The sequence below is a fragment of the Lolium perenne genome, chromosome 5 (assembly GCF_019359855.2).
Source record: "Lolium perenne isolate Kyuss_39 chromosome 5, Kyuss_2.0, whole genome shotgun sequence".
Lineage (NCBI taxonomy): Eukaryota > Viridiplantae > Streptophyta > Magnoliopsida > Poales > Poaceae > Lolium > Lolium perenne.
This window is the reverse complement of record NC_067248.2, coordinates 71,918,952-71,941,078: the sequence shown is the minus strand read 5'-3', so window position 1 is coordinate 71,941,078 and position 22,127 is coordinate 71,918,952. Positions and strand designations below refer to the sequence as shown.

General features: G+C 43.0%; 1 protein-coding gene across 1 annotated transcript; it reads left to right on the top strand.

The window, feature by feature from the left end:
• The first annotated feature begins 15,207 nt into the window (after nt 1-15,207).
• Nucleotides 15,208-22,126, top strand: LOC127321461 (phenylalanine--tRNA ligase beta subunit, cytoplasmic). Its single transcript, XM_051350500.2, has 19 exons — nt 15,208-15,395; nt 15,480-15,535; nt 15,633-15,736; nt 16,083-16,212; nt 16,933-17,048; nt 17,144-17,210; nt 18,296-18,337; nt 18,488-18,529; nt 18,694-18,770; nt 18,969-19,095; nt 19,197-19,364; nt 19,615-19,740; nt 19,841-19,951; nt 20,142-20,276; nt 20,932-21,006; nt 21,218-21,325; nt 21,407-21,493; nt 21,587-21,673; nt 21,754-22,126. Exons 1-19 carry the CDS (start codon nt 15,338-15,340, stop codon nt 21,820-21,822), a joined length of 1,785 nt encoding a protein of 594 aa, XP_051206460.1. The 5' UTR covers nt 15,208-15,337; the 3' UTR covers nt 21,823-22,126.
• Nucleotide 22,127: the final 1 nt, after the last annotated feature.

Genomic DNA, 22,127 nt, shown 5'->3' with positions numbered 1-22,127 from the left:
GTACATATCTGAGGATCACGCACGTAAATTGGCAGATTTTTCTGAGTTACCTACAGAGAACCATACCCAAATTCGTGACAGCAAGAAATCTGTTTCTGCGCAGTAATCCAAATCTAGTATTGACTTTACTATCAAAGACTTTACTTGGCACAACAATGCAATAAAATAAAGATAAGGAGAGGTTGCTACAGTAATAACAACTTCCAAGACTCAAATATAAAACAAAGTGCAGAAGTAAAATAATGGGTTGTCTCTCATAAGCGCTTTTCTTTAACGCCTTTCAGCTAGGCGCAGAAAGTGTGTATCAAGTATTATCAAGAGATGAAGCATCAACAGAGGGGTTTGGAGTTTTCTCAACTATGCATTTTATCTTATCTATGTAAGTTTCAGAGGCTCCTTTTTCATTATACTTAGGCTTTCTATTCTCATCAAACAAATTTTCAGGAACAAGCCAAGCATAATTATTTTCTAGAGCTTCATGCATTCCTAGGAGCTTACTAGGTATCGGTACTTTAATCTCCTTACCATCATTAACATTACTAGTGTACCTTATTCTATCCATGTCCATCTTTTCAAGTGTTCTTTTAAAATCAGGGAACAAACCAAGCCTCTTATGTTTGATAAAAACTTTTCTAGCTTCTTTAGCTATATCTTCAAATTCTCTAACAAGGACTTTTAAAACAAAATCTCTCTTTTCTCCCATCTCCATATCAGAAAGTGTAAGAAACATATGTTGTATTATGGGATTGAGATTAACAAATTTAGTTTCCGACATGTGTACTAAACAAGCAGAAGCACTTTCATAAGTAGGAGCAACTTTTAATAATGGTGTATCTTCAAAATCTTCATCCATACTAACATGGGTGAAAAATTCTTCTATATTATCTCTTCCAATGATAGACCCTTGTCCTACCGGTATTTTTTTTAAAGTGTACTTAGGAGGAAACATGATGAAATAAACAAAAGGTAAATAAAGTAAATGCAAGTAACTAATTTTTTTGTGTTTTTGATATAGAGGACAAGACAGTAAATAAAGTAAAACTAGCAACTAATTTTTTTGTGTTTTGTTTTAGTGCAGCAAACAAAGTAGTAAATAAAATAAAGCAAGACAAAAACAAAGTAAAGAGATTGGAAGTGGGAGACTCCCCTTGCAGCGTGTCTTGATCTCCCCGGCAACGGCGCCAGAAAACAGTCTTGATGCGCGTGAGACACACGTCCGTTGGTAACCCCAAGAGGAAGGTGTGATGTGCATAGCAGTAAGTTTTCCCTCAGAAAGAAACCAAGGTTTATCGAACCAGTAGGAGCCAAGAAGCACGTTGAAGGTTGTTGGTGGCGGAGTGTAGTGCGGCGCAACACCAGGGATTCCGGAGCCAACGTGGAACCTGCACAACACAATCACAGTACTTTGCCCCAACGTAACAGTGAGGTTGTCAATCTCACCGGCTTGCTGTAAACAAAGGATTAGATGTATAGTGTGGATGATGATGTTTGTTTGCGAAGAACAGTAAAGAACAATTGCAGTAGATTGTATTTCAGATGTAAAGAATATGACCGGGGTCCACAGTTCACTAGTGGTGTCTCTCCCATAAGATAAACAGATGTTGGGTGAACAAATTACAGTTGGGCAATTGACAAATAAAGAAGGCATAACAATGCACATACATATATCATGATGAGCACTATGAGATTTAATTAGGGCATTACGACAAAGTACATAGACCGCTATCCAGCATGCATCTATGCCTAAAAAGTCCACTTTCAGGTTATCATCCGAACCCCTTCCGGTATTAAGTTGCAAGCAACAGACAATTGCATTAAGTATGGTGCGTAATGTAATCAACACAAATATCCTTAGACAAAGCATCGATGTTTTATCCCTAGTGGCAACAGCACATCCACAACCTTAGAACTTTCTGTCACACGTCCTGCATTTAATGGAGGCATGAACCCACTATCGAGCATAAATACTCCCTCTTGGAGTCACAAGTATCAACTTGGCCAGAGCCTCTACTAGCAACGGAGAGCATGCAAGAACATAAATAACATATATGATAGATTGATAATCAACTTGACATAGTATTCAATATTCATCGGATTCCAACAAACACAACATGTAGCATTACAAATAGATGATCTTGATCATGATAGACAGCTCACAAGATCTAACATGATAGCACCATGAGGAGAAGACAACCATCTAGCTACTGCTATGGACCCATAGTCCAGGGGTGGACTACTCACACATCGATCCGGAGGCGATCATGGCGATGAAGAGACCTCCGGGAGATGATTCCCCTCTCCGGCAGGGTGCCGGAGGCGATCTCCTGAATCCCCCGAGATGGGATTGGCGGCGGCGTCTCTGGAAGGTTTTCCATATCGTGGCTCTCGGTACTGGGGGTTTCGCGACGAAGACTATATGTAGGCGAAAGGGTAGGTCAGGGGGCGTCACGAGGGGCCCACACAACAGGCCGGCGCGGCCAGGGCTTGGGCCGCGCTGCCCTACTGTGTGGCCACCTCGTGGCCCCACTTCGTTTCCTCTTCGGACTTCTGGAAGCTTCGTGGAAAAATAGGCCCCTGGGCGTTGATTTCGTCCAATTCCGAGAATATTTCCTTACTAGGATTTCTGAAACCAAAAACAGCAGAAAACAGCAACTGGCTCTTCGGCATCTCGTCAATAGGTTAGTGCCGGAAAATGCATAATAATGACATAAAGTGTGTATAAAACATGTGAGTATCATCATAAAAGTAGCATGGAACATAAGAAATTATAGATACGTTTGGGACGTATCAAACTACAACTAATTTTTTCGGTAATTCGCATTCCCTATCATACAAGGATAGAAAACAACTTGGTACTGAAAGTAAAACTACTTAGAGATAAAGCAAACAAGTGCACACAAAAATATTCATCCCACGCTATTGCTCCCCGGCAACGGCGCCGGAAAAGGTCTTGATATCCCACAAGTATAGGGGATCGTTTGTAGCCTTTTCGATAAGTAAGAGTGTCGAACCCAATGAGGAGCTAAAAGTAGGATAAACATTCTCTAAAGTTCTATCAACCACTGATACAACTCTACGCGCACTAAACGTTTTCAATATCTAGGAAATAAAACTACAGCGGTGGCACGGGTTTGAGAGGTGACTTTGCAGGAAAATAAATACATGGAAATAAATGTTAGTGCTGCAGCGGTAAAATAAACTAAGTAACTAGTAACATGAGTGTGGAAAAGTGTGGTGGTAATAGTGGTGGCTTTACTCAAGACAAAATAGTGACGGTCTCGGATTCACTGTCCTCGAAGGAGTTTTCTATGTGGGAGAGGCTAAATATACATGCACTCCGCTAATTGGGATTGCAAGCACTATATGATTGGCTTTCTAGCAAACATCCGTAACTACTAACAAGCATTAAGGTTTCCCCAACCATAGCCTTAAGCTCTAGGTCCCCTTTACTCCCATACGTGCAACTAATCGGTTCGCGTTCTCAGGTTTCTGTCGCTCCGGCAGAACTCCCCCCGCTTCGTTACAAATACTACCAACCCTAGGTGTTTGATCCATGCGCGCACAAATAAAAGGACACCAAGGACAATAACATATCAGATCACAACTCTAATGAATCAAAGGAAATCACCCATCCAATCTAAGAACAAATAAACTATGAAACATGACATAGATCATAGGATAGAATATAACATCGAACACCATGTTTACATAGGGCGGTACAGAGGTTTATGAGAGGATGGACCCCTGAGTACAAGGAGGAGTTGGCGATGGAGATGGCGGTGGAGACGACAGAGAGGGCAGCGTGGAGTGCAGCCCCTCAACTCCCTCCATCATGGCTTCTTCGAAGCCCTCCCCCATGGAGATCATCTCCACGGGGGAGGCAACAGGAACCCCCCGAACTAGGGTTTGAGACGGCGGTGGCGTCGGGACTTTTCGTGGAATTCTTTCTTGATATCTGATAGTTTCTCCGTGAGGGCAATATATAGGCGAAAGAGCGATGTCAGCGGAGGCCGGGGTGGCCAGTACATGGGCCAGGCGCGGCCAGGGGTGGGGCCGCGCCTATCCTGTGTACTGCCACGTGGAAGCTCCCCTGCATGTCTCCTTCTGGCTCAGGCTTCCCCTCGAAATTATAAGGTCCTGGGTTTTTGTCCCGTGCAATTCCGAGAATATTTCCTGTACAACTTTTCTGAAACACAAAAACAACAGAAAACAGGAACTGGCACTGTGGCACTATGTCAATAGGTTAGTTCCGGAAAATGCTAAAAGTGTATCGAAATGCACATAAAACATAAGGGAATTGGTAGAAAACAAGTATGGAGCATCAAAAATTATAGATACGTTTGCAACGTATCACGCACCGACCATGCGCCACAGAATATGCATTTAGGTGCACCATAGATGAATCATTCCCTACTAGTATTCGCGCCGCTCCCTCCGGAACCAAACGATCGGAATAAAAGCATGTGTGCGCGCAACCAAATAGCACCCGATCATGTGAACTCCAGGCAAAAGATGCACTGTTCCATTCGCTGTCGGAGCCTTCCGGAACTCATCACTCCGGCTAGACGAAGAAAGATCAGCATCCGGAACGTCTTCATCTTCGCGAAAGAAGAACCACCACCATGAAAGCCTGAACGGCCGTCCCCACGCCGTCGCCATGGCTGGGAACCGCGGTCCATCTTCCTCCTCCAACCCGGCCGGTGGAGGTCAGCAGCGATCCTGCTGCCGCCCTTTCCCCGCGGAGTTCTGCCACACCACCACGTCTCCCGCCATGATCTAGGTGAAGTAGCCGAAGGCCACCGCCACCAGACTCGCCGTCCACCGTCCGCATGAAGGGGAGTCCATGGACGCGCCACCACCGCCCCTGCCTTTGGCAGCCGGACGCGACGGCCGCCGCCGACCTCGACGGTGGTAGCGGCCAGGAGAAGGAAGATGGGCTGCCTCTTCTTGGGTTTGGGTCGTCGCCCGGAGCCGCCTCGCGCGAGACAACCCGGGGCGAAGGTGGAAAGGGAGGAGAGGGGATGGGAGGGGCGGTGGTGGAGGGAGAGAGGGACGACGGCGCTGGGAGGGTAGAGGGGCGGCGGCTAGGTCAAGGAGCACGGGTTAGTTCTGATTGCTTTCTTTTGGGCGCCGCCCCTTCTCCTAGATTCATGCTCTCCAATGTCCATTCCGGCAGCCAACTGCAGTGGTCCGGCGACCGGTAACGGCCTCTTCTGCGGTCTGTCTGTAAATCGGTCTTGTGCGGTAAGAGCATCCCCACTCGCCTCCCCGACGAGCCCCCCGAGCGACGATTTTCCCATCCGGACGGCGTAATTCGGCCCATTTGCGCCCCCGGTTCCTCGATTTCGTCCGGATTTGGGCCTAAATCCATCCGGCGAGCCCACGCCATCCCCGGTCTCCCGAGGCGCGCTCGGGGACTCCGGACGAAATAATTTGGCGCGAAAGAGGCGTGTGGACCCTCGTAGTCGGCGACTGGACCGCCAAATCCTGTCGATTTCCCTCCAATTTGCTTGCATATCCCTATTCTCTCCCGCCGGATTTGTGTAACCGTCTCCATTCTCCTCCTCCTCTTTCTCGTCCACCACCATTCCGCCAAAGCCGAGGAAGTCGCGGGCGAAGAAGGAGCGACCGCCGGGTGTGTCCAACGCACAGTGGACGGCGGACAAGCTCCGGCGACAGGTCGAAACAAGCGCCAGGGCAGAGAGGGAGAAGAAACTCAACACGAAGAGGGCGGCGTTGGCGGCGGAGGACGAACAAGCGAGGAAGGTCTCCATGGCCATGAGCATGGGCCATGCTCGCGGTGGCGGCGGCGCCATGTTCCCCGGCCAGTGGCCCATCCAAGGTACGAGCAGTTCCCCGTCGGCTTTCTGCCCGTCGTCGCCTGCCATGTTCCAAGAGGCGACCTACAGCCAACCGTCCAGGTTCATGCCATCGCCGCCCGATCTCGCCGGCGGCAACCTGAACGAGGGCTTCTCGCCGGCCCTGCGACGAGGGCCACTCCCGTTCGGTGCGACGGCGGCGCCGAACGACGAGGTGATGAACGAGATGATCGACTCCGGCTCCGCGGCCGCCGCTGAGAGCTCGGGGTTCTTCACGCAAGAGGAGGCGAGAGCGACGGCAGCTATCGCGGAGTGATACGTCTCCAACGTACCTATAATTTCTGATGTTTCATGCTTGTTTTATGACAATACTTACATGTTTTGCTTGCACTTTATAATGTTTTTATGCATTTTCCGGAACTAACCTATTAACAAGATGCCGAAGTGCCAGTTCCTGTTTTCTGCTGTTTTTGGTTCCAGAAAGGCTGTTCGGGCAATATTCTCGGAATTCGACAAAACGAAGACCCAGCATCTTATTTTTCCCGGAACCTTCCAGAAAGTCAAAGGGGGACCAGAGGGGAGCCCTGGGGGCCCCACACGTGTGGCCGGCGCGGCCCAGGAGGGGGGCGCGCCGCCCTAGTGTGAGGTGGCCCCGTGGCCCCTCCGACTCCGACTCTTCGCCTATTTAAGCCCTGGAGACCTAAAAACGCGATACCGATTGACGAAACTCCAGAAAGACTCCAGGGGCGCCGCCACCATCGCGAAACTCCAATTCGGGGGACAGAAGTCTATGTTCCGGCACCCTGCCGGGACGGGGAAGTGCCCCCGGAAGCCATCTCCATCAACGCCACCGCCTCCATCATGCTCCGTGAGTAGTTCCCCCATGGACTACGGGTTCTAGCTGTAGCTAGTTGGTATTCTCTCCCCTATGTACTTCAATACAATGATCTCATGAGCTGCCTTACATGATTGAGATTCATCTGATGTAATCGGTGTTGTGTTTGTCGGGATCCGATAGATTGTTACATTATGATTGTCTATCTACAAAGTTTATGAAGTTATTGTTGCTGCAATCTTGTTGTGTTTAATGCTTGTCACTAGGGCCCGAGTGGCATGATCTTAGATTTAAGCTCTATACTTATTGCTTAGATTGTATTTACAAGTTGTATGCACATGTCTATGTCCGGAACCAAAGGCCCCAAAGTGACAGAAATTGGGACAACTGGAGGGGAAGGCTTAGATATGAGGATCACATGTTTTCACGGAGTGTTAATGCTTTGCTCCGGTGCTCTATTAAAAGGAGTGCCTTAATTTCCAGTAGATTCCCTAGAGGCCCGGCTGCCACCGGCTGGTAGGACAAAAGATGTTGTACAAGTTTCTCATTGCGAGCACGTATGACTATATATGGAAAACATGCCTACATGATTAATGATCTTGATGTTCTGTCTTAATGCTATTTCAATCCTATCAATTGCCCAACTGTAATTTGTTCACCCAACACTTGTTATTGGAGAGTTACCACTAGTGTAGATAGCTGGGAACTCCGGTCCATCTCTCATCATCATATACTCGTTTCTATATGACATTGGAAGTAGTATCAACTATTTTCTGGTGCCATTGCTCTCATATTACTGCTACTACTGCTGTGTTACTTTTACTATTGCTCCCATATTACTGCTGCTTTCACATCACCCCTGTTACTAGTGCTTTTCCAGGTGCAGCTGAATTGACGACTCAGTTGTTAAGGCTTATAAGTATTCTTTACCTCCCCTTGTGTCGAATCAATAAATTTGGGGTTTACTTCCCTCGAAGACTGTTGCGATCCCCTATACTTGTGGGTCATCAAGACTATTTTCTGACGCCGTTGCCGGGGAGGCATAGCTCTACTCATAAGTTCACCTGGGGAGTACACTCTACCTCTCTCTCTATTTTATTTTATTCTGTTTTGCTTAGTTTACTTTTGTCTAGTTTACTTGTGCTTAGTTTATTTCTGTCTAGTATTATTTTGCATAGTTTACTTTTGTCTAGTTTCTTTTTGTTTTGTTTTATTTTCCCTATATACCCGAAAATCCATAAAAAATTGAAAAACCGAAAAATTAAAAACTGTTGTTATGGAAGAACCTACAACCTATTTGGAGCTTATTGAATTATATAATAATTATAGAGAATCAAGAACGAGAAAAGTTATGAGTGCTGTGATAGAAAAACTGAATACAATTGCTAAAATCTTGCTTAAACGCCATGATATAAACTGTTACTCTAAACAGGATACTAAACATCTTAAATTTCAATGTGGCTTTAGTGAAGAAGTTTTAATTAAGAACTATAATTGGAATAACTATATTCATTTTGGGTTCGAAGAAGTAGAACAATTTGTTTTGTTTATGGGAGCTTCTGAGATCGAATCCTTCATTGCTAAAAATTATGAAACTTGTGTTGTTTGTAAGGACCTTAAAGATTATGTCTCTTCTATCCTTAATTTTTGCATAGAAAGCTACAGTGATAATCCTTATATCGTTGATTATAAAGAGAGACTCATTAATGCACAAGAATACACTCACAATTTGCAGGGACCAGTGGAAGAAGAAATTGATAAACCTGAAAGCTCATTGGATGAAAAAGAGGAGGAAATTGATGAACCTGAAAGCTCATTGGATGAAAAAGAAGAGGAGAGTGATGAACAAAAGGAGGAAGAATGGATTAGCTACCCATGCCAACCTTCTAATGAGAGTAACTCTTTATCTCTTACACTATATGATTGTCCTCCATGCTTACCAAAGGCGGATGAATGTTATGTTCCTGTGGATTCTCTTGAAATATTCCCTATGAGTAAAACTTGTGAGAATAATTATGCTCCTGTTATCTATGATAATCCATGCTATTTTGATAAATCTTATGATAATGCTTTGTTTGTGCCTGATGTCGAAATGCATGGTACTAAAGAGTTTTACTTGGCAAATGTTTATGATAAATCTCTAGATGATGGTCCTATGTTACTTGATACTATTAATTGTACTACTAATGAAAATGGGATTGGAGAGTTCTTGACTTTATCTATGAGTCCCATATCTTTTGAGATTGATCAATCATCTTGTTACATTATTGACAAAAGTGGGTTTGAAAGTTTTAATTCTATTATTTCTGAGCTTGATAAAAATTATGTGTTTGTGAATCATGAAAAGCATGCTGTATGTGATAGTTATGTTGTTGAGTTTGCTCATGAAGCTACTGAAAATTATTATGAGAGAGGAAAATATGGTTGTACAAATTTTCATGGTACTAAAACACCTCTCTATATGCTAATTTTTTTGAAGTTACTCTTGTTTTATCTTCTTATGCTTGTCACTTTGTTCTTCATGAATTTATTTGTGTACAAGATTCCTATGCATAGGAAGTGGGTTAGACTTAAATGTGTTTTGAACTTGCTTTTTGATGCTCTCTTTTGCTTCAACTCTTATTTCTTGCGAGTGCATCATTAAAATTGCTGAGCCCATCTTAATGGCTATAAAGAAAGCACTTCTTGGGAGATAACCCATGTCTTTATTTTGCTACTGTTTTATTGTGTCTTGGAAGTTGTTACTACTGTAGCAACCTCTCCTTATCTTTATTTTATTGCAATGTTGTGCCAAGTGAAGTCTCTAATAGAAGATTGATACCAGATTTGGATTACTGCGCAGAAACAGATTTCTTTCTATCACGAATCTGGGTATGATTCTCTGTAGGTAACTCAGAAAAATCTGCCAATTTACGTGAGTGATCCTCAGATATGTACGCAACTTTCATTAGTTTTGAGTTTTCTGATTTGAGCAACGGAAGTACCTCTTAAAAATTCGTGTTTACTGGCTGTTCTCTTTTGATAGATTCTGTCTCTGTTTTTTTGCATTGTCTCTTGTGGACTTTAAGTAAGGCTTTCTAGACGTGGAGAGCTGTAGCTAATGTTTTATTGAGTTCTTGCAATGTCTCACTACAAGACCAAAGTGGATTAAAGTTTTTTGAGTACTAACCCCTCTAATGAAGTTTATGAGAAGTTTGGTGTGAAGGAAGTTTTCAAGGGTCAAGAGAGGAGGGTAATATATGATCAAGAAGAGTGAAAAGTCTAAGCTTGGGGATGCCCCCGTGGTTCATCCCTGCATATTTCAAGAAGACTCAAGCGTCTAAGCTTGGGGATGCCCAAGGCATCCCCTTCTTCATCAACTTATCAGGTTTCTTCTATTGAAACTATATTTTTATTCGGTCACATCTTATGTTCTTTACTTGGAGCGTCTGTGTGTTTTTATTTTTGTTTATGTTTGAATAAATTTGGATCCTAGCAATCCTTGTTTGGGAGAGAGACACGCTCCGCTTTTTCATATGAACACTCGTGTTCTTCGCTCTTACTTTTAATGTTCAATGATAAAAGTTGGAAGCTATTGCACTCATCGATATTTGGTTGGAAACAGAAAGTGCTTCATAATGTCTTGAATAATTTGATACTTGGCAATTGTTTTGAGCTCTCATAAATCATGTTTAAGCTCTTGCATCATGTAGTTTAAACCTATTAGTGGAGAACTACCGTAGAGCTTGTTGAAATTGGTTTGCGTGATTGGTCTCTCTAAGGTCTAGATATTTTCTGGTAAAAGTGTTTGAGCAACAAGGAAGACAGTGTAGAGTTTTATAATGCTTGCAATATGTTCTTATGTAAGTTTTGTTGTACCGGTTCATACTTGTGTTTGCTTCAAACAACCTTGCTAGCCAAAGCCTTGTACTGAGAGGGAATGCTTCTCGTGCATCCAAAACCTTGAGCCAAAACCTATGCCATTTGTGTCCACCATATCTACCTACTATGTGGTATTTTCTGCCATTCCAAGCAAATACTTCATGTGCTACCTTTAAACAATTCAAAAGCTATTATCTCTTATTTGTGTCAATGTTTTATAGCTCATGAGGAAGTATGTGGTGTTTTATCTTTCGATCTTGTCATTTGCTTTTGACAGACTTTCACAATGGACTAGTGGCTTCATCCGCTTATCTAATAATTTTGCAAAAAGAGCTGGCGCGGGGTTCCCAGCCCCCAATTAATCAACCTTCATTAATAATTCTCTTCACATGTTTTGCTCTGATTCATCAGTAAGCAACTTAATTTTGCAAATAGACACTCCTTCATGGTATGTGAATGTTGGAAGGCACCCGAGGATTCGGTTAGCCATGGCTTGTGAAAGCAAAAGGTTGGGAGGAGTGTCATCCATAAATAATGGAACTAAAGTACATGTGTAAACAAAAGATAAGAGGGATGATCTACCTTGCTGGTAGAGATAACGTCCTTCATGGGAGCCGCTCTTGGAAGTCTGGTTGATGAGGTAGTTAGAGTACCCACTATCATTCGTTGACAACAACAAACACCTCTCAAAACTTTACTTTTATACTCTCTATATGATTTCAAAACTTAAAAAGTTCTAGCACATGATTTAATCCCTGCTTCCCTCTACGAAGGGCCTTTCTTTTACTTTATGTTGAGTCAGTTTACCTATTTCCTTCCATCTTAGAAGCAAACGCTTGTGTCAACTGTGCATTGATTCTTACATACTTGCTTATTTGCATTCATCATATTACTTTGTGTTGACAATTATCCATGAGATATGCATGTTGAAAGTTGAAAGCAACTGCTGAAACTTAAATCTTCCTCTGTGTTGCTTCAATGCCTTTACTTTGAATTTATTGCCTTATGAGTTAACTCTTATGCAAGACTTTTGATGCTTGTCTTGAAAGTACTATTCATGAAAAGTTTTGCTATATGTTATCTATTTGTTAGCAACTATAGATCATTGCCTTGAGTTACTGAATTCATCTCATATGCTTTATAATAGTATGATCAAGGTTATGTAAGTAGCATGTCACTACAGAAATTACTCTTTTTATCGTTTACCTACTCGAGGGCGAGCAGGAACTAAGCTTGGGGATGCTGATACGTCTCCAACGTACCTATAATTTCTGATATTCCATGCTTGTTTTATGACAATACTTACATGTTTTGCTTGCACTTTATAATGTTTTTATGCATTTTCCGGAACTAACCTATTAACAAGATGCCGAAGTGTCAGTTCCTGTTTTCTGCTGTTTTTGGTTCCAGAAAGGCTGTTCGGGCAATATTCTCGGAATTCGACGAAACGAAGACCCAGCATCTTATTTTTCCCGGAACCTTCCAGAAAGTCAAAGGGGGACAAGAGGGGAGCCCTGGGGGCCCCACACGTGTGGCCGGCGCGGCCCAGGAGGGGGGCGCGCCGCCCTAGTGTGAGGTGGCCCCGTGGCCCCTCCGACTCCGACTCTTCGCCTATTTAAGCCCTGGAGACCTAAAAACGTGATACCGATTGACGAAACTCTAGAAAGACTCCAGGGGCGCCGCCACCATCGCGAAACTCCAATTCGGGGGACAGAAGTCTCTGTTCCGGCACCCTGCCGGGACGGGGAAGTGCCCCCGGAAGCCATCTCCATCAACGCCACCGCCTCCATCATGCTCCGTGAGTAGTTCCCCCATGGACTACGGGTTCTAGCTGTAGCTAGTTGGTATTCTCTCCCCTATGTACTTCAATACAATGATCTCATGAGCTGCCTTACATGATTGAGATTCATCTGATGTAATCGGTGTTGTGTTTGTCGGGATCCGATGGATTGTTACATTATGATTGTCTATCTACAAAGTTTATGAAGTTATTGTTGTTGCAATCTTGTTGTGTTTAATGCTTGTCACTAGGGCCCGAGTGGCATGATCTTAGATTTAAGCTCTATACTTATTGCTTAGATTGTATTTACAAGTTGTATGCACATGTCTATGTCCGGAACCAAAGGCCCCAAAGTGACAGAAATTGGGACAACTGGAGGGGAAGGCTTAGATATGAGGATCACATGTTTTCACGGAGTGTTAATGCTTTGCTCCGATGCTCTATTAAAAGGAGTGCCTTAATTTCCAGTAGATTCCCTAGAGGCCCGGCTGCCACCGGCTGGTAGGACAAAAGATGTTGTACAAGTTTCTCATTGCGAGCACGTATGACTATATATGGAAAACATGCCTACATGATTAATGATCTTGATGTTCTGTCTTAATGCTATTTCAATCATATCAATTGCCCAACTGTAATTTGTTCACCCAACACTTGTTATTGGAGAGTTACCACTAGTGTAGATAGCTGGGAACTCCGGTCCATCTCTCATCATCATATACTCGTTTCTATATGACATTGGAAGTAGTATCAACTATTTTCTGGTGCCATTGCTCTCATATTACTGCTACCACTGTTCAAAAACTAGGCCGATTCAACGATTACTAGGCCGATTAATCGCTACTAGGGGCTTGACCGTGTCGATTACCATTAATCTCTTGTGTTAATCTTTTAGCCCGATTAATCAGTCCGAAAGTCCGATTACTAGGTATTTTCCCGATTAACTACCACACTTGGTCAAAAAAGTTACAATATTTTCAATGCATATCGCTAATACAGTCGCTACCCCTCCCCAATAAAGTAGATTTACAATATTTTTCTAGGATTTTAGGCTTTAGAGAAGTAGGGAGAGATATATAGAGGCTCATATAATATTATTTTTATTATATAAATTGTTTTAAGTGCTAATTTATGTAGGTTGCACCGATTAATAGCCGACCGATTAAATTAGTTAATCGTCCAAATTCCGATTAATCGCTACTCCCAAGCCGGCCGAGCAGTTAACGATTACCGATTTCCTTAACATTGACTGCTACTACTGCTGTGTTACTTTTACTATTGCTCCCATATTACTGCTGCTTTCACATCACCCCTGTTACTAGTGCTTTTCCAGGTGCAGCTGAATTGACGACTCAGTTGTTAAGGCTTATAAGTATTCTTTACCTCCCCTTGTGTCGAATCAATAAATTTGGGTTTTACTTCCCTCGAAGACTGTTGCGATCCCCTATACTTGTGGGTCATCACGGAGCGCAACCGGTGGGTGGAGGATGTGGCCGACGGAAGCCAAGCCGTCGAAGAAGAAGAAGAAGAAGAAGAGGAAGAACCAACCCAAGTCGAGGTCGCCGACGACAACCCGCCGAAGGGAAAGAAGAAGAGGAAGAAGGACGCGTCGCCGGCCGAACCGCGCATCAAATGGACGCCGAGGGAAGAGGAGTGCCTCGCCGAAGCTTGGATGACCGTGTCCATGGACGGCATAACCGGGGCGAATCAGTCCTTCGACACGTATTGGCTTCGAGTGAAGGCGGCGTTCGACGAGCGCAAGCTCGTCGATCCCTACTTCAACAAGACGATCATGAACCGGGGAGACAAGGCCATGGCCATCCATTGGGGGATCATACAGACGGCGTGCAGCAAATGGCACGGCATACAAGAGGAGCTCAAAAAAAACGCCGGTGAGCGGCGAAGACTTTGAAACCATGGTATGCATACGCCGTGCCTCCTCCGTCGACCTACTGATCGCCGTGAGCTGACCCATATCACCGTCCTCTTTTTCCCCAGGTGCGCCGTGCTTTCGACATGTAGCACGACGACACCGGCTTGCAGTTCAAGTTTCTGAACGTCTACTCCCGCATCGAGAAGTGCGAGAAGTGGACGGAAACCCGCACGAGCCTCTCGAAGAGCAAACCGAACAGTACAACCCCGACGCTTCGGCGCGAGACTCGTCGGATGGCCACCCGGAACTCGGCCAGAAAAAGCTCAAAGATCTCAAAAAGATGGGCCATCCCGCCGAGCGGCTGCAGGCGTCGTTCGACAAGTGCTGGGCCGACGCGAGGACGCACGCCGCCGGGAGGGACGACAAGTTCGACGACAGGTGGAGGGAGATGCTCGCCAACCAAGGCGCCCGGATCGCCCTGCTGAAGACGACGGCGGCGGCGAAGAAGAGGAACCCAGACTTGGCGTTTCTGATGGGCGGCAACACGGAACTGGTGGACGAGGAGACGAGGAATTGGTACGAGGGACATCGCAGCGACAACCTCCGACCCGCTCCGGCCAGTTCTTCGTCGTCTCCGGCGCCTACCGACGCCCCTGTTTCAGTGTAATTTTCCTTCGATCGCCGATCTATGGCTGATCCTTTTGCCGATCGAATTTGTAGCGGGAGGACGACTTGTTTGAATTTCGACTTTGTCCGCCGAACTCCGAGTGGACGACTGGAAATATGGTTCTCCCCACGAATTAATTTCGTCCAATCCAGCGGTTGTTTCGTCCGAATTTCGGTGTGGGGAGGGCCAAACGAGTGGAGATGGTCTAACAACCGAGGGCCGAACCGGTCTACAATTTTAGGAAACCGAACCGATCGTGGCAGCCAAGTTTTCATTTTTCGAGAGTTTCGTGCACGTCAAGTTGTTGTGCGCGCCGCGCGCGCTGCACGTGATAAAACCGAAAATCATGTCCTACCTGTCAGGCCAAACCCCCGACCTCTCTCCCCCCACTACCCACTACCCACACCCAGCACCCTCACCTCATCGCCTCCGCCGCCGTCGCTCGCTAGGTTTCCCAAACTCCAGCGCGCGCCCCGCCGCCAACAAGCCGCCGCAGCCGCCCGCGATGCCCACGGTAAGCGTCGGCCGCGACCGCCTCTTCGCCGCACTCGGCAGGGTCTACAGTAAGCCACTCCTCCCCGTCCCCTTCCCCCCTCCCCCCTCCTCGCGCCGCACAACACCAAACTAATCTCCTTGCTTTCCCGCAGCCCAGGAGGAATTCGAGAAGCTCTGCTTCGACTTCGGCATCGAGCTCGATGACGTGGTGAGCCAGCCGCTCGGATCTGCGCCATCCATCTCTCTTTGCTCGCGTGCTTAACTATTCGGGCTTTGATCTGATTTGCCTCCCTGCTTTTGTGTAGACCACGGAGAAGGCCATCATCCGGAAGGAGAAGCACCTGGACGAAGACGGCGAAGCTGACGGCGATGAAGAGGTCATCTACAAGATTGAGGTTGCCGCCAATAGGTCAGTCAGTCAATTTCACAGCTCATTTGTTTGTACCACTGACTAAAATGTTGTCAGTTGAGTTAGTATGATGCGATTTCTGTCCATGTGTGGTCATTCTGTTTTGTCTCGGCATCTAGTTTGGATTCATTCAACATGTCTAGTTATATTCATTTTCGTCTGCTGCTCTCCATTCTGTATTTTCTAGTGTGTTGAAGACATGTAGTATTGCTTTCTTGTATATGTCTGACATGACACAAGGCTTCAAATAGTTCTACTTCCTGGGCCACTTGTTTGTCTTCAAAACATCACAATCGAATATTGTCGCATTACTTATGCAGTTGGATCTCTATTACAATGCATGCAGATACGATTTGTTATGCCTTGAAGGAATAGCAAGATCTCTTCGCATTTTCATTGGGACCGAAGCAACCCCTGTTTTCAAACTTTCATCGGTCCCCAATGGTTCGATGCTTCAGATGCATGTTAAGAAAGAGGTAATGGGGTTTGACCAGCCAGGCCCGTTTTACACTATTGTACTCTTATCGAACTCATTATTATACATATGATGATATACATGTTGTTTCTTATGATTTCTTTCTTACGACCATGTTACGGCATCTTTCAAGTTTTCAATTCCTATTCTACAGAAATGAATATATACTGGCTCTAGTTAAAATGGATGAACAAAGTTTTGCTATTGGTAATGAGTTTATATTGGCTGCAGTTAAAATGGAAGAACAGAATTAAGGGTTTTGATGTTTGAATTAAATTGGGGGACCTCTTTAACAACTTATTTTTTGGATATTCGGGATAACCGCTAATAATGTTTTTTAAAAGGAGAAATGACTCAACAAGTCAAGTGAGTGTCAAATATGGAAATTTGGGAAGACAAAGCAAGAACAATATGTAGTACTCTAGTTTAGTTTCTATACATTTGTTTGGTTAGGCTTAATCTATGCATGTTGTAAATGTTTTTCTTTTAGCCCTGAGCCCCTGACTATATTAATATAGCAAGAAGATAGAAAAATCTTAGATCTTAACATGTGCAAGCTTTGAGATGCTAGACAGTAGGGGCAGACAACACATGAAGTGATGGAGTAATTTCATGTTTGAAAACGTTCACCCTGTTTCACCAGAATGATAGTGGATGATAATGCTCATCTACAAAAGGAATGTTAAAGCTGTGACTAATGGATATTTAATTTCTTCTGCAGACTTCACAAATTAGACCATACATAGTTTGTGCCGTCCTAAGAGGAGTAACTTTTGATGAAATCAGATACAACAGCTTCATTGATCTTCAAGACAAACTCCACCAAAATATTTGCCGGTATAACTCGTCCGCTTTCATTTGGTAGTTTGTTGTATTTGAGTTGAAGATCACCAATAATTTGTTGACTAAGACTATGCTGTGATGGACAACAGGAAGAGAACGCTAGTTGCTATTGGTACCCATGATTTGGACACTCTACAAGGACCCTTCTCATACGAGGTAAATCTGCAACCTTGCTGCAATCAGCCAGTATAACCTGTTAGGCTTAGTTTGTGGTGAACTTATTTTACAGTCTGCCACGCAAAAAGCCACAAAAGCAGGAAAATATTATGTACATAAATAGTAAGATAGCAATAGCCGATTGGAAAAGCTGGATTATCCTGTACACTGCATTTCTAAACACAGCCTTAGCTGAGGCTCACGATTATCTTAATTGCATCCCTGCCAGCTCTATATATATATGGGAGGCACATCCTAGCTTACTCTCTTTGCATTTCTATGGTTGGCACTCTCTTTGCATGTGTTCTGCATGTTTCCGTTTCTTTTCTATGGTTGGCAGAGTAGGTGTTGGGCATGTATCTCTGTTGGAGGATCTATGTATTTTTTTAGAGATAGAGAAACACATGATTTATTGTGATCCATTTAGTTAATTTTGCACTTCTCCACTAAGCTAGCTCATGTTATGGCTTCAGTTTATTGGTCCAAAAGCTCCCTTCCACTGCCTTAGTCGCTGATTGGGGAGATTCAGGCCTGTCCTATGGTCACCAAGAGCTGAGTACCTATAAACTGGGAGTCTTCACGGGAAAGCTTGAAATACACCTTATATTAATATATGATGATGAAGCACCTTTCAACCAGCGTTTTAGATAAGCCAAAATCTGTCGAGACTTAAGCCGTGTTATTTACACCTAGTGCTTTATGGCCTGAAGCTTATAAGGCAAGCTCAAGATGCTCCCTACTGTCTGGTGTATCCCAGCCTATAGATCCATACGCTGAAGAAATTATTTTTAAAGATGTTGGCAAAAAAAATTGACCTTGCCAGCAATTATACAAACCTCTTTGTGATTCTCATTTTGATTACAGAGTATGAATATTTTTTTCTTATGTACCGTTCCAAAATAATTGTCACAGATTTGTCTAGATTTGCATGTATCTAGATGCGTTGTAGTATTTAGATACATGCGAATCTAGACAAATCTGTGACACTTATTTTCGAACGGAGGAAGTAGTTGATGATTTTGCAATGCAAATGTCCATATTGATTCCTTTCATCCTTATTTTGACATTTTGATTAATCTTTTCAGGCTCTACCACCCCAGGAAATAAATTTTGTCCCATTAAAGCAGGTAGAATAACTCACCACTCTCAGTCAGGAGATATGCTATGCCTATTTTGCACGTTTTTCTTAGAAAATAATTGCAGCCTTTTGTTCAGTTTATGGGATAGCAGAGGTTTTGACTGACATATTCCTCTGTTTGCTTTGGTATATGGTTCAGGAGCGTCATTTCACAGCAGATAAATTGATGGATTTCTACAAAGTAAGTAGTCACGCTACAGTTTTGTAGTGACATTGCTATTCCTAATATTGCCTCTCATGATCACAACCATAATGTTCTGTAGTTCTATTCTAGGTTCTGAGATCTGATTTTGTTTAGGTACTCTGTCTGTACATATTTGATAGTTTATGCTTTCTTTTTGGCAGTCAGACATGAAGTTAAAGAAGTTTTTGCATATAATCGAAAACTCTCCAGAATTCCCAGTTATATATGATAGCAACAGGTAAACCAATTCCAAACTATGGCTTAGATTTCTCAAATTCTTTTTCTCACAAGGAAAGGCCCAGATTAGGTTACCATTTCAGTGCTTAATATTTATGATGTAGATATTGTTTGTAGCTGGGATTTTCTGGTGTTATTTTTTGATCCTTGATTTGTACTGCTCATACTGTCATACAGCTCACACTTCAATAATTTGCAGAACTGTGTTATCTTTGCCTCCTATCATCAATGGTGCACACTCTGCTATCACCCTGAAGACAAGGAATGTGTTTATCGAATGCACTGCCACCGACCTTACAAAAGCAAATATTGTTTTGAATACAATGGTAGGTGTAATCTAATACTATCTTTTTGATGGAAAATATATGGTCCTTTGGGATGAAGATTAAAGTTGTTTTGTTGATGTACTTGTTGCTTATGTGTCTAGGTTGCAATGTTCTCAGAGTACTGTGAAAATAAGTTTGAAGTCGAACCTGTTGAAGTTATATCTTATGATGGAAGCAAAGCCATTTACCCTGATCTTTCATGTTACAAAATGGAGGCTTCAATCTCTGAGATTCTTGGTCGCATTGGCATCTCCCTAGATGAGACACAGGTATATTTTGTTAGTGCCTGAGGGATGGTACCGCATATCTTTTACATGAAAGATGAACCTCATATCCAGATAATATTTGACACTTGACAGGTTTTAATATTTGTTGTAGAGTAGTTAGTTTTTTAATGCCTAAGATTAAGTAAAACAAATGATTTTGATAGCTACTAATGTAATTTTCTGCTTGGATTCTCTGAATTTATGTTTTAGTGCTTGGACAAGTGAAATGATTTGACTGTATTTGAAACTGCAGGTTATCTCCCTTCTGAACAAAATGCAATTGCAAGCAGAACCTTGTCCATCAAAAGGGGAGCCTCGTATTTCAGTTTCTGTCCCTCCTACGAGAAGTGACGTTCTCCATGCTTGTGATTTGGCGGAGGTAAAATATGCAATTCCCAACCTCTGATAGTCATTTTTGTATTTATTATTTCCATATTTTTAATATTTTGGTTCTCTACTATTATTTTTGTTCCATAAAGGATGTTGCTATAGCTTATGGGTACAATAATGTGCCAAAGTCAAAGCCGAAATCGATGACCATAGGTGGAAGGCAACCACTAAACCGTTTCTCTGATAAAATTCGTGCTGAGGTATGTGCTTAAAATATTCAGTACTTCCTCTGTTCCTAAATATAAGACGTTTTGGCAGTTCAATGTGAGCTGCCGGAACATCTTATATTTAGGAACAGAGGAGTACCTCTTATCAATCATTCACCTGTGTTCTGTATACATATATTCACCATCTGACAATTTACTGGAAAAAAAAACGTTTGTGTGGCAGGTTACAAGAGCGGGCTATATGGAGGTGCTCACGTTTGTTTTAACTTCGTATGAAGAAAACTTTGACATGATAAACAGGAAAGATGATGGAAATAAAGCAGTCATTATTGCAAACCCCCGTACTTCTGAATTTGAGGTGAAATGCTCAAGTATATAAGGCCGTCTTTATGACCGGATCATTTATTTATTTGTTAGAGCTGTCTGCCATAAAAAATTCCTAGTTTCTGCTGTCAACTGCATACAGTTAATCAACAGTTAGTGTAACCTTTGATTTATTGAGTTGACCTTCTATGCCTAGTATCTTTGTTAGATTTCTTTTCTAGAATAATTATCAACAACTTACCTATGTATACAAGGGTATGCTTGGGTTGTCACTAAAACGCATCCTACCAATATTTGGTCATAATCAACATTTTGGTCTGTGCTTGCATGGTTGCCATTTTTTGGCATGTCAATGCTCCTTTGCTCAATCTAGTTCATTTTTCTTGCCAACATTGACCAACTATTTGGCAAGCCAAACCTTGCCTTATATTTTGGCTAGCCAAATTTCTGGTTAGGGCAAACTTGGGCTCAAACCAAACACACCCAAAATCATTATATATGTGGTCATATATTGTTATCGTACTCCTGGTATCTGTGGTCATTCATATTTAGCTGCTTCGCTTATCTAGTGAAAAAGAAATCAATGCAATTTTATATGTTGATCAGTTGTTTCTTATGTAAATCTTCAAATATAATTTCCATGAGCAAATTACAGTACGTGATGTATGTTGTTCCTTGTGATATTGCAGGTTGTAAGAACTAGTCTTATGTCCTGTTTGTTGAAAACCCTGAAGCACAATATAGACCATCCGAGACCCATAAAGGTACTTCAAGAAAACAAACAACGATACTCATGTGCTTATTGTTGTTCAGATGTTTTTCATCTGCTTAGTATTTGTTCTACCTCGCACATAATTATCTTTTTGATGTTGTATCATGGTTCTCTAAAGGGAGAGCTTTCATAGATTATATTGGTTACAACCAACTGGAAATGCTACCCTTTGTTTTAATATTCTTGCAATGTTATGTGGTCAGATTTTTGAGGTTGGTGATGTAGTGGTACTGGATACGTCACGTGATGTTGGTGCCTCTAATAATCGCCGGCTTGCAGCTTTGTACTGTAGTAGTAATTCTGGATTCGAGGTAATGCACATGATTATTTTGTGCAAGTGCTATTTACAGTGTTTTGTTGCGTGCATTGGCTGATTATTATGAACCATGCAGGAGATTATGGGTTTGGTGGATAGGATTGTCAAAATTGTGAGAGCTCCGCACATCACATTTAGCCACCCTTACTACGTTGAAACAAATGTAAGCATTTAAAATTCTCAATGCATTCATCAAGTATATCAAACAATTCCTTTGCTGTTACGAACTACTATTTCGCTTATGTATTTTCTACAGGAACCTGAGTTCTTCACGAAAAGGCAATGTAAAATTGTTACTAGTGATGGGAAGCAGGTTGGATACTTGGGAATTGTCCATGCTGAGGTAATTCATCAGTCTTGATCACGAAAAGCCACATTTGGTCACTTTGATTAGTAATGTAACTTATCCTGTGTTGCTTGCAGGTGCTGAGAAAATTCGGTATCCCAGACCCCTGCACTTTCGTTGAGATGGACCTCGAGGCTCTGCTGTAGTGCCATCTACTGTGAGCAGGAGAGTTTTGTCGATGGGGTTGGCATGCATGTGGTATCTCAACAAGCCCCTAATTTGGGTTTGGGCACTGCATGTTTTGTAGCATTGGAGTTCATACTTTTTGACTTGGGCAAAGGAAAAAATATCCCAATACTGAGATGCCCTGCATTTTTTGTGTGTGAGAGCGAGATATCCTCTGGGAATCATGTTTATGTTGTTTCCGTTGTAGTACAGCACAATGTTTCTCGCAGCTGGCTAATTTATATGTGAAGAATTTAATGGGAAAAGCAAACACTTTTGAACCTAC

Excerpts from the sequence above, each read along its gene's own strand:
- LOC127321461 (XM_051350500.2), top strand. The coding sequence starts at position 15,338 with ATGCCCACGGTAAGCGTCGGCCGCGACCGCCTCTTCGCCGCACTCGGC. Across the intron at positions 15,396-15,479 it reads CGCACTCGGCAGGGTCTACA|CCCAGGAGGAATTCGAGAAG; the intron begins GTAAGCCACTCC and ends GCTTTCCCGCAG. Across the intron at positions 19,741-19,840 it reads ATGCTTGTGATTTGGCGGAG|GATGTTGCTATAGCTTATGG; the intron begins GTAAAATATGCA and ends TGTTCCATAAAG.